General features: G+C 37.8%; 1 protein-coding gene across 1 annotated transcript in view; it reads right to left on the minus strand.

The window, feature by feature from the left end:
* The window catches only part of PRRC2C (proline rich coiled-coil 2C), a 92,396-nt gene that overhangs the window by 51,197 nt on the left and 27,961 nt on the right, over window positions 1–13,238 (minus strand). The window contains exons 6-12 of the mRNA XM_032862993.1: window positions 11,340–11,563; window positions 8,210–8,292; window positions 7,149–7,282; window positions 6,985–7,072; window positions 5,554–5,698; window positions 4,118–4,171; window positions 1,468–2,089 (exon numbers count right to left, since the gene is read on the minus strand). Coding sequence (XP_032718884.1) covers window positions 1,468–2,089; window positions 4,118–4,171; window positions 5,554–5,698; window positions 6,985–7,072; window positions 7,149–7,282; window positions 8,210–8,292; window positions 11,340–11,563 — 1,350 coding nt within the window. The remainder of the gene's footprint in view (window positions 1–1,467; window positions 2,090–4,117; window positions 4,172–5,553; window positions 5,699–6,984; window positions 7,073–7,148; window positions 7,283–8,209; window positions 8,293–11,339; window positions 11,564–13,238) is intronic.

The following is a 13,238-nucleotide window of genomic DNA, read 5'->3' on the forward strand; positions in this document are numbered from 1 at the left end:
TATCAACTGAAAAGGCAACCTATCTAAACTCCTAAAATGCAGCAACAATCTGATTAAAAATGGAAAAGGACTTGGACATTTCTCCAAAGATACACAAATGGCCAACAAACAAATTAGAAGGTAATACTCAGCATCACTAATCATTGGCAAAGCGCACATCAAAACCTGTAGTGAGATATCACCTCACACTTATTAGGAAGCCTACTATCAACCCCCCCTCCCCCCAGAAAGTAACAGATGTTGGTAAGGACGTGGAGAAATTAGAACCCTTGTGCACTGTTGGTGGGAATGTAAAATGGTACGGCTGCTGTGAAAAACAGTATGGTGGTTCCTCAAACAAAAACAGAACTGCCATATGATCAACAACTCCATTTGAGTATGTAATAAAAAAAAATGAAAGCAGGGTCTCAACAAGGTCTTTGTACACTCACATTCACAGCAGCATTATTCAAAATAGGTAAAATATGGAATCAATTCAAGTGCCCATGAACAGATAAACAGGTAAGCAAAATGTGGTTTTATATACAGATTATTAGCCTTAAAAAGAAAATTCTGCAATATGCCATTAGATGGATGACCCTTGTAAGACATTATACTAAGTGAGATAAGCCAGTCACAAAAAGACCAATACTGTATGAGGCATTGAAAACAGTCAAAATCAGAGAAAGAAATTAGAACAGGGGAGAAGAGGGAAGTATTATTTAACAGGTAGAGTTTCAGTCTCACAAGATGGAATGAGTTCTGGAGATGGACAGAGTGGTGATGATGGAACAATATTATGAATGTATTTAATACCATTAAACTGTACACCTAAAAATGGTTAAAATTCTAAACTTTGTTAGATATATCTCACCATAATAAAAAAAAATATGGGAAAAAAGCATATTAAAGTATCCAATAAAATTCAGCTTCTATAAAAAAAAAAAAAAAAACAAAACACTCAGGGCACCTGGGTGGCTCACTGGGTTAAAGCCTCTGCCTTTGGCTCGGGTCATGATCCCAGGGTCCTGGGATGGAGTCCCGCATCGGGTTCTCTGCTCAGCGGGGAGCCTGCTTCCTCCTCTCTCTCTGCCTGCCTCTCTGCCTACATGTGATCTCTGTCAAATAAATAAATAAAATCTTTAAAAACGAAAAACAAAACCCTCAATTGGGATGCCTGGGTGGCTTAGCTGGTTAAGCATCTGACTCCTGAGTTTGCCTCAGGTCACAATGTCAGGATCCTGGGATCCAGCCCCACAATGGACTCTGCACTGTGTGGAGTCCTACTTGACATTTCCTCTCCCTCTGCCCTCCCCCTGCTCACACACATGTGCACCTACACACTCTCTCTGTAAATAAGTAAATAAAATCAATCTTGAAAACCAAAGAAACCTCATTTTCATGTGGATTACATGCATACCTCAAAAACACGTGGACCCACACCAGCAGCACTATGAAGCCTCCTACATAAGAACAAGACTCTCATACCTTTATTACAGTTGGTCTCACTTTCTGGTTTTTCTATCACAGGTTCTAAAGTGGGTTCTTTGTGTTCAGTTTTTTCCTCCACTTTTTCCCTTTCTTTCTTCTCCAATTCACATTCCTTTTCCTGTTCCTTGATCTTCTGCAGTTCTTTTTCCTTTTCCTGCTGTCTTTCTAGTTCTTTCTCTTTTTCTTGCTTCCTTTCCTTTTCCAGTTCTCTCTGTTTTTCCTGCTCCCTCTCCAGTTCTTTCTCCTTCTCCTGTTGCCTCTCCCTTTCTTTCTCCCTCTCCTTCTCTCGCTCCCGTTCCTGTTCTCGCTCAAGTTCTTTCTCACGCTCCCGTTCTTTTTCTCGCTCCCTTTCTCTAATCTCTTCTGGAGACGGTTGTTTGTCCACTATGCCAAGCTTTTCATCCAATCGTTTCAGTTTCTCCGCACACGCTGCCTTCCTTTGTTCTTCCATTCTTCGCTCTTCCTCTTCACGCCGTTTCCGTGCGCGTTCCACGGCCGCAGAAAGTTCTGATTGCTGTCTTCGTCTCTGCTTCCAAATTTCATCTTCATCCGGTACTTGCTGCTTGGCGGGGAAAGGGCCTGGTCTTCCAGGTGCTGCCTGCCGCTCTGGAGGAGGATGCTGCAACGTTACGATAAAGGATAAGGTGAATGTGACAGACCTATTTCCAAATAACAACGGGTATCACAGACATGAAGAGGGAAGGAAAAACGTGACAAAATGTCACCAGTATTTCTGATAAAGCATACATATTAACATACAAACAAGTAGTAACATGGGGAAAATATTTAGAGAATTCTCCAAACTAAGACCAGAACAATTAACCTAGGCCATGCACCTATTTATTGTGGCAGACATTACCGTGCAAAGAATTTGTTGAGTAAAATAAGAAGCTGTCACAACATGATTTCAAAATCTAAATTTAGACACGAAGGAATTTAGAATGTGAGCGCTCGTAACTGTCAGTGATGGAACGCCTAGGGAGAAAGTCCATAAAGAGGCAGAACAGTGTCATGTGAGCCCTGAGAAGACAAAAGGTGCAGTTACAGGGAAAACAGCCAGAGATGCTAAGTGAAGACGAAGACACGACTACTGCCAACACTTCACAGGAGAAGAAATCCCTGGAAATCAGCCTGTACAGACATTCTTCTCGATCTCTGAATTGAAAGATGCAGAAATGAACACTCAGAACCCATAGTGGAATGTGGCATCACCTGAAAGACTTCTAACTGGTACGTTCTAGAACAACTACAATCACTGCCTGTAACTACGGGAAAATTAGCCGAATAAGAAGAGCACCTGAAGCGCTGGAATGTTAAGGAACTTAAAAAAAAAAAAAAAAAAAGTTTTAAAAATACTCATTTTATTAGCTTGTAGGGTAAAGAAATCTGGAAAGCCACATAACCAGTCAGAATCCTTAAAAAGGAGAAAATGGGATGATGAAAACACTGGACTAAATATAAAATATATAGATATATATGATCTAGACTCTCTATTTTACTATTACTCTATTTTACGGTCTGGACCTATCTAGCAGAAATCCAAGTAAAGATGCTTAATTGATCACTAAATACGTAACTCTTGAAGTCAGGGTAGAACTTTAAGGGCTACAGCTAAGTACCATAAGCACATATATGAGATCTTCCAGGGAAAGAGTCAGAAAAAGGAATAAGAACACAGCCCTTAACCCTCCAACACCCAGGGCACCGGGTGGCTTAGTAAGTTAAATGTCAGACTCTTGATTTCGGCTCAGGTCATGATCTCAGAGCGTGGGATCAAGTCCTGTGTCGGGCTCCACATTCAGTGGGGAGTCTGCTTGGGATTCTCTCATTCCCTCTCTCTCTGCTCCTCCCGCTTCCTGTTGTGTATGTGTGTGTGCACTTCCCCTCTTCAATAAAGGCACAGAAAAAAATACAAACTGAAGAGAGAACACAATAGCGTGATGTCTTAAACGTAAAAAAAAAGTCTTTTAAGAAGGATGGAAAGATTAGCTATGTCAACTGCTACTGAAATTAAGTAAAATGAAGACAAGAGAACTGAACTGGGCAAGATGGAAATCATTACTGACTTTCATAATAATAGTTTCAAAGGTAAAGTGGTGATGAAAAAGTGTAACTAGAAAGGGTTAGAAGAGAGAGAAAGTGAAGACCGCAAGTATAAATAGCTCACTAAAACTATTTTGCCACCAAGGAGAACAGAGAAATAGGGTGGAAACTAGAGATACCACAGACAGAGGGTAGTAAGAGTTAAGGAAGTTTGATTTTTTTAAAGTTTCTTAAGATAAGATGGGAGATAATATTACCGGTAAGTGAAAGAGATGGGAGCAAGGGAACAGTAGAAGGGTTGCTCTTAGCAGCAAGGACAGGAAGAAGTCAGAATGGGAAGGGCACTGAAATGGGAAAAACAGTTGCTTCTCATCTTCTTAGTGAAATCAGGAGGAAGCATCAGCTGAGAATGAAGAGGAGCAGAAAAAAGAGGAAGATACGCAAAGAACTAACAAGGTAATATCCATAATTGTTTCATAAAAGTTATTAAATAAGAAACATACAGAAATCTTTCCATTAAAACAAATAAAGTCAAAATACATACAAAAATACATACACACCACAAATAGTACATACAGACCGCAAAGAAGCATTTAAGGTTTACCTGCTGTGCAAGCAATTTTGGAGGTGGGGGCAGGTGTGAAGATGGTCCACGTTCCTATTATAAAGATAAGGACTATTACGAAATAACCAGATAAAAGATATCTACTAGAAATATTTCTGAAGGTACTTAAGTACGCCTGTAATTTTGAAATTTTATTTATGTAAGCCCTATTCTTTCTCTGAATTTTTTCCCAATGGCAAACTAAATGTAGAAACTTACCTAAAGAAATGAAACATCTAGAACATACTGAGAATCAAATACAATACATACTCACTTGCTACAGTTACAACCCTATTCACTTGCTAATATATACCTCAATGTCACACACACACACAAATCAAGACACCACGATATGGCATATGATATTCCTGTATTCTTTTATAAGAAAGGAATTATCACTCCCCATGTTATCACTCCCCAGTAAATCAAAGTCACATGAAACACGAACTTTATTTAAAAAAAAACTTGAAAAATCCTTTTTCAGAGTTCACAAATTCTCCAATGACTAATCAATGCCTTAAGGATGAGATTCAAACTTCCTGAAGAGCATACATTTAACAAATGGTTGTCACGTAGCTCTCTTAACTCCTTTCCTGTATCAAACTACTAGAGACTTACAGAATGTGCCACGCTTTCTCATGCTTCTCTACTCTGAACACGTTACCACTGCTTAAAATTTCTCTCTTCCCTTTGTTTCCTGGTTAATTCCCACTTCAAGTACCGAGTCTTTCACAAAACCTTTTCCAGAGAATGCTCTAAGCGCTTATGTGCGCTAGGTCACACCAGCTGTCACACTGTCTTGCAAATGATACTTGATGTCTTTTCATTTTACAGAGACTGCTAGCTACCTACCTTATCTCCTTGAAGGGATAAGTTTCTCAATCTGTTCTGTATGAATTCAACAACTACATGCTGAGTGCACTAGTTGCTAAGTGGGCTCTCTGGATGTCAGCCCTTTTTAATTCCCAGCTTGCAATGCAGTTTCTTGGAAGTAGGATCAAGTGTATCTGTTTACCCACATTACCTCCTTTCTTTAACAATGTTCTTCAAAATGACTCACCCTTAATAGATTTCTCTACTCCTTCCATGTGATATATGTACTATCAGCGTACTATTTCACATATGAATACGGACTAGAATTTATAGAATACTCAATAAACCATAAAGCACTTAGCAATGTTTGGAAAATCAGTTTATACCTCCACTTTAATAGGACCACACTATTACAAGACAGAAAAAAAGTGAAATTTTAGTTTCTATTTAATAATTTTAGCTACTATATTGACAGTTCCTGTAAATATGCAATAAAATTATGGTTTACATCTACAACTACTCAAGACAAAAGATAATTTCCTTTTCCTAACTCTTCTTTCAACTTTATGATGAATTCAACGAAAGTTCAGGTAGCGAATATGATCTCCTTAAGTCCAACAAACCTGATTAAATGGAGGTCCCTTCCCATAGGGACCTTTGGATACCGATGGTTGAGCAGGTGTCTGAGAAGATGACTTAGCATTGCAAGCTTCATCTGCTTCTTTTCGGTTTTCAGTGTTTTCAGAAGCTTTTGAACCTTGATCCTCACTAAGGAATCAAAATCCAGGTGAAGTAAGAAAGTAGACAGACTACACCATAAGTAAAAGCATTTTGTCTATATAAGATTATTTGTATATGGGTTGGGGGGTGGAGTGGGAGTATATCAAGGAAATGAGATGGTCTTGTGACCTAGTGGTGTTAACATTCATTCATTCATTCATTCATTCTATGCCATATATCAATAATGTGTTAGGAACTGGGTTTGGCCAAGTTATCATCACAAGGTCTGAAGTACAGTAGCATAACTGTCAAATACAGACACTCACACTTGACATACAACTTCACAAAGGACTACAGCCCCACCATTTTGTATCACCCCAACCCCAAAAGTCTCATCTAAATGCAACCAAGTAATACTATAATTAATACCTGTATTCTAATTTATCCTGACTTAATGAAAAGACAGAAGTCAAACTATGGCATTTTTTTAAAATCACAAGTGCAAGGCAGCTCATAACTGATCATGAAACAGCAGTATACTGCAATGCCATGGCTAAAAACTATAAACTCTACCAAATTGTCTAGCAACTAACAGCATGTGCATGCAAGCTCCTTATATTTTAAGAACCCAATTTTTATGGTATATAACTCATGTATTTCTGATTCTGATGCCCCTATATTGGAGAAGAGATGAGAAGCTCCCATTTTTCAAACTATAATGCCGCTTGCTGAAGTTTAAAAACTCAAAGACTTGAGAGACGCCTGGGTGGATCAGTTGGTTAAGTGGCTGCCTTCAGCTCAGGTCATGATCCCGGCGACCTGGGATCGAGTCCTACATCAGGCTCCTTGCTCGGCAGGGAGCTTTCTTTGCCCTCTGCCTCTGCCTGCCACTCTGTCTGCCTATGCTCTCTCTCTCTCTCTCTCTCTAATAAATAAATAAAATCTTAAAAAAAAAAAAACAAAAAAAACTCAAAGACTTGAGGCAGTTCCAGTAACTCAAGTGATTTTTCTCTAGTTTTGTAAATATGAAGTAACAAGTTTGAAATAGTCCCTGATGTTGTCTTTCAAAAAATCACCAATTAGATGGTTAGCATCTGAACATCTTTTTAAAAATATGTATTTTCTTTAGAAGCATCAAACTTTAATTCCTTGATTAGCTGTACTTTTAAAATTTGGCTCAATAATCACCTTCCCAACTCAGTAAGTTCTTGGAGTAAAATAGAGAAATTCTATAAAAAGGGAACAAGTGACTATTAACGAAGCTTCTGCACAAATGGATAATGTTATACCAATAAATTCATAGTATTACTCGTGGAAGGTATCCAACAGCTTACCTGTTGCTTTCCTTAGGACTACCACTTCCTTGCTCATCATCATCACTGAAATTCAGCTGTTCTGTATAATCTACTTCCATCTGAGCACCTATTAAATTAAGGAAAATTCAGACTGACTGTTTAAAAACATCTAAGAACTAAAAGCAATTAATTTTGCCTCTTACCTGCCCAACCTTCATCAGCTTCAGCATCTAGGTTATCAAATTTATCAAGCTCCTTCAGTTCTGATGCACTAAGGATGGAGGGGCGTTCAGGCTCAGAGGCCCATGAAGGTGGTGGACCCCTTCCTCGAAGGCCTCTAATGAACAGAAGTTATAAGGGGAGAAGATACATAGTTTTAATGATTATAAATTACATAAATATCAAAAGACTGAAATTTAATTCATTTCAATTCAACATTAGTATTGTCTAATATATAAAATATTTTACACCTGACATGTGTATGAAGAAATTCTAATGTTAATACATAAATTCAGGACAATATATAATTCTGTTACAAGTATTTAATATCAGAAAATGGGTTTTTTTTAATTGCCAAAAATTTAAGATAAAACAAATATGTTAAAGAATAATATGGCTAAGCCTAATACTAATATCAAAATAAAGAATGTTAAGAAAAATCATTGAGGAGAATGCTCAAGTCTCACATTATGCAAAAAAAAAAAAAAAAAAGGAAAGAAAGAAAAAAAAGAAAATGGGAAGTCATTTAACCCATGGAATTAGAAGAACAGATAAAAAACTATCACGTCTCACCAGGGACATGATTTTCAGTTTTCAGAATCTTATGTCAATTTAAAGTTTTTATTAATTTAAAGTTTTAGAAGAATATTGTTGTGTCTTATAAAAGCCAATTATTTGGGGCACCTGGGTGGCTCAGTGGGTTAAAGCCTCTGCCTTCAGCTCAGGTCATGTTCTCAGGGTCCTGGGATCGAGCCCCACATCAGGTCTCTGCTCAGTGGGAAGCCTGCTTTCCCCCACCCCCCGCCTGCCTCCCCGCCTACTTGTGATCTTCTCTATCATATAAATAAATTAAAATCTTAAAAAAAAAAGTCAATTATTTGTTCATGGCAACTCTATTCTGAGGTCAAAATAATGAATCAATCACCACAATCCATTCAACCTCCAGGAAATCTTTTTCTTTTTTCTTCCAACCTCCTCCAGAAAATCTTAATGAGCACATATGGGCCTTTGTGCTTTGGCAACTTTTATCATTTAATAGCCTTACTTGTTTGTTTCAGATAAAGAAGGTGGAAACCTCATGGGACCATGAAGAGGAGGATACGCCATCCTCGGATACTGCTGAAACATCTGAATGAAGAAAACAAAACTGGTAAAATTTGTAACCAAGTTATATATGTAAAAAAAAGGGTCACCCTAACTAAACCTGAGATTATAAATTATAGAAAGAAAGATTCTAATAAACGATCCTATGAATAATTAGCTCTATCAACTGATATATATAATCATTTACTCACAGTAACAAGCTATCTGTTAAGAAACTGCATCTGGCAAGACTTTACAAACACAGGTAATAACTAGGACACATCCTAGGAAGAACCTCAGCCATCCCATTAACAAAATCACATAAACGATTATGTACCAACATGAAAAACCTAAAAAGACAACATGCATGCACCCCAGAGAACTGCAAAGCCCTAAGTTTAAAGACTTGAAAGAAAATAATGTGACACTTCATCATAATGTAGTAGATTAACTGAAGATAGATTTATTGGTAAAGAGAAATTCAGTTTAGATAAAAGTATGGTCCATAACCCTAGGTAGTGAGGAAGACAGTGTATACCGGAGATTTCCCATGGGTGGGAAACAGGTGGATTCCGATTCAAGCTAGTACACAGATCATAATCCTAAACTGCTCTCTATGCTAACCTGGATTCGAGAAACTAAGCTTTGAAGTTTAAAGATAGATTATAAAGACAAAAACACCAAGAGAAGGGAACAGATGTCAAAAGACATGCTTGTAACTATTTGCTTATAACCAAGTCAAAATACAAAAAGAAAAAAGAAAGAAAAGAAAAGAAGGAAAGAGGGAGAAAAAAGGAAGGAGAGAGGGTGGGAAGGAAGGAGAAGGGAAGGCAGGCAGGCAAGAAAGAAAAGAAAGGAAGACTGTATTACCTTAAATACCTAATTTATATCCTGAAATAGATCAGCAGTTTCTCAAATAAAAAACAGTAACAACAACAAAACCCTGTTAGGTAAAGAAATTACTCTGTACTTGAAGAAAGGTTATCATTCCATCTAAAGATGCAATTTCTAAGTAGGGTTAGAGCAAAGTTAGTTAAGCAGCAGCTGAAGCTCAAATGGAGAAGCTTTTTGTCTGGTGAATACTAAGAATTTCTGGTTACATCATTGTGTACTGAAAGTCAGCAAAAACACACTGGAGGCAAATGTTCACAGGTAAAGTTTCATTAGATCCCTCAGGCAGAGAGATTAATTTCACACATTAAATGCTTAAAATTTAGGAATTTGCCACAAAAAAATTGTAGAAACTATCTTTAAATTCTCAATATATAGTGATGGTTTTAAGAACATTTTTGTTTTTGTCAGTTAGTGAAATACATTATTCAAATAAAATGACTGATGAAACTGGGAGAAAAGCCCACTTGATCTCCCCTTTTAAAACTTTCCCTTCTACCACCCCACCCCCAAGCCTAAATTTCAGGGCTCTATGGAAGAACAATTTGAAACTATTAGGCAAAAGTAGGTGTAAATAATTTTTCAAGACCAGGTCAGCATATAAGACTAATTTTTATTATACTCCTAAAATTAAAAAAAATATTTTTTAATCATTTATTTCCCTCCTCTACCCTAGAATAATTAAATACTACAAAGAAATACAAAATGTGAAAAAAAATATGGGTATTTAGAGCCTGAATACTTGGGAATTAAATCATAATAAAAATAAATATAAGAACCAGACCTTTACTCTCCTTGAGATTAATGGTCCCCTAAAAAATGTTAGTTTATTTACTTGGGCACACGTAATTTACCATATCATTTCACAGGAGGCTGAGAGCAAACAAATGTATGAGGGCACCAAATCTACCCATTAATTTAAAGAAATATATGGGTCACAAGTATATATTAAATAAAACGACAAACACAGAATCAGCAAAACCCAGACTATGAGAAACTCCACAGGTTAACAAGTAAATTGTAACAAGCTCAAAACAGAGAGAGAGAGAGTGGTATGGAGGGAAAGAAGTAACCAAAGATAACAGGGTTCCTAAGAAAAATATCAACTCAAAGAATAGATGTTATTTGGATCCTAATCATGAGATAATCAGACAAATCCGAATACTGGCTTGGTATTTTTAAAAACTCCTTAGGGGCACCTGGGTGGCATAGTCAGTTGGGTGTCCAACTCTTGGTTTCACCTCAGGTAGTGACCTCAGGGCTGTGAGACTGAGCCCGTGTCAGGCTCTGCACTCAGGGTGAAGTCTGCTTAAGGCTCTCCCTGCCCCCCACTCTACCCCACCCATAAATAAATGAACAAATCTTTAAAAAATTTTTAAAAATAAAAGAACAAAAACTATGCTTTTAGGTATAACGCCATGGTGGATTCTTCTCCTAGCCTTCATGTTTTAAAACACAACCTAAAATACATATGGATGAACTCATGTATCTAGGATGTTGCTAGTAATTGGAGGTGGTGGGAAATAGCTCAACCAAGATTGACCCCAAGCTGTTAACTACTGAAGATGGATGGTAGATATGGAAGAATGGGGAAGTTCACTGTACTATTATTTCTGTTTTTTAATATGTTCAAAGTATTCCATAATGAGAAGTTAAAAAGAACATAAAGGTATGTTTACCAATGAAAACTTTAGAACTAAAGCACATATTAACCTTTTTTATGCCATGAACCACTCTTTAGCAGTCTGGTCAATCCTATGACACTCTTCTCACAGAAATGTTTTAAAATCCATAATTTAAAATACAGAGTACTACAAAAGAAAACACTTATGCTAAAATTTTGTTAACACAATATTTTTTTTAAAAATTTATGATATGGTAATATATGTGCTTTTTCATTAAATAACAAGTGGGGCTACCCATGGGTCTAATAACTACTTTGAAGTATTACTAAATATATTTTGCCACACCCACAATTTTGACAGGATATGAAAAAATATATATGATCCCTATTAATGATAAAAACTAAGGTACTCCTGATACTTCTGTGATTTATTTCCTGCATCCATAATCAAGGAAAATGGTTATTTTTAGTTAGATGTTAATGCAAATAAAGACCTAAACTTTTCCCCATTGTAATTCTCTCCTTGGAACCCAGAGCAAAAACCTATTTAACAATTCACTTCTTCAACAATACTTACATAAGGAGGCATCATAGCTCTGTACTGGGAAGCAAGAGCAGGCTGCTGTCCATTCAGTTTAGTCTGTGGAGGACCACAAGCTATCCTCTTTTCCACCACTTTGAGGATATCATTCTGTTCTGATGTTCCAGCCATGCTTTCATCCTGGGCAGAGAGCTTTTCATCTTGGTCAGATGTCAAAGGTGAGCCAGCAGACTTACCACCATCTCTCCAACAAGCAACATCTGGTATGGAGAAAGGCAGAAATTCAATTAAAACAAAGAAACAGCGGGGCACCTGGGTGGCTCAGTGGGTTAAAGCCTCTGCCTTCGGCTGGGGTCATGATCCCAGGGGAGCCTGCTTCCCCATCTCTCTCTGCCTGCCTCTCTACCTACTTGTGATCTGTCAAATAAATAAAATCTTTAAAAAAAACCCAAAAAATAAAAACAAAGAAACAGCACCACAGAATTCAGCACTGAAATTTAAAAGGGGGGAGAGGCATAAGAAAAAAGCTAAAAATGGAACACGGTGAAATAAAACTAGGCACATTTCAAAATTCAAGAGAGTAACAACACAGTGAAGCAGCAGTGAAAATCTAATCTAGGCCCTACTCCTTTCAAAGTGTTAGGTAATCAAGAACAGTGGCTTCCAAAGCAGAGCAGATGGACCAAGAGTGTACCACCAAAAGTAAATACTATGGTTGGGGAAGAAATTATTAGAACTTCTCTATCGAGCTTTACCAATATTTGATATAGAGATTAAAGTCACTATTATACCTGAGGTGTCCTGAGGGAAGAAGGATGGGAGCCCTGTGGTGGTGACAGTGATGCCCTCATCTGTTTTCAGGCTACTATGGCTAGTTACCTGTGCCCCAAGGGGGCAAATTTAGTGACTATATTATCTGGTAAAACTGCACTCAGTGAAACAGGTAAATGATTTTACAAGGCATCTCTTCGGCGGGCAGCCTCTAAGATGATCCAAAAGGGGTTTCCAGCTCCTGGTCTTCACACCCTGCACCAGGACTGGTTTGTGTTACCTACAGGATAAAGCAGCAGTGATCACATGTCTCTTATAGGGTTAAGTTATAAAGGACTGGGCTTCCATCCTGAGTCTCCCTTTATGTGGGGAAGCAACACTGTGAGCAGCCCACACACAGAAGAGCTGCCGTGAGTGAACTTGGCACAGCAGCCCCGACAAATCAGCATCAGAGGACACACTGCAAGGCTGCTGAGAGAGTTCCCGAGCCACAACTCCAGGAAGCAAGCAGCTCCCAGATCCCTGACCCTTGCGCACTGCATGAAATCGTCAAGTCAGTTCCGCTGCCAAATTTGTTAGGCAGTAGCTGGTAACTGCTGGAAACCAACTGACCAAGAAAACAGTAAACGGATGCCTGGCCGGCTCAGTGTGTACACAGCATGGGACTCCTGATCTCAGGGTTTTAAGTTCAAGGCCCATGATGGGTGTAGAAATTACTTAAAATTAAAACAAATAAATAAATATATAAATGAATGAAAAGAAAATAGAGCTGACAATCTATTTCTAATATAAATACATAAACTGCATAACAATAAGAACTAAAAATAAGAAAAGATGATTTACCCAGACCAGACAAGAAATGAGCCATAAAAAGTATGAAATGTATTAGGTTATCAGAAATATGGATTTGTGGGGTGCCTGGGTGGCTCAGTGGGTTAACTCTCTGCGTTTGGCTCAGGTCACGATCTCAGGGTTCTGCGATCGAACCCCACATCTGGCTCTCTGCTCAGCAGGAAGCCTGCTTCCCTCTATCTGCCTACTTGTGATCTCTCTCTCAGTCAAATAAATAAATAAAATCTAAAAAAAAAAAACAAAACAAAAAAACAAACAGAATAAAAAGAAATACAGATTTGTAACCATCACTGAAAAGAGAAATCTCCCATG

Source organism: Lontra canadensis, unplaced genomic scaffold, assembly GCF_010015895.1.
Source record: "Lontra canadensis isolate GAN:19392208 unplaced genomic scaffold, GSC_riverotter_1.0 scaffold24, whole genome shotgun sequence".
NCBI classification, from domain to species: Eukaryota; Metazoa; Chordata; class Mammalia; order Carnivora; family Mustelidae; genus Lontra; species Lontra canadensis.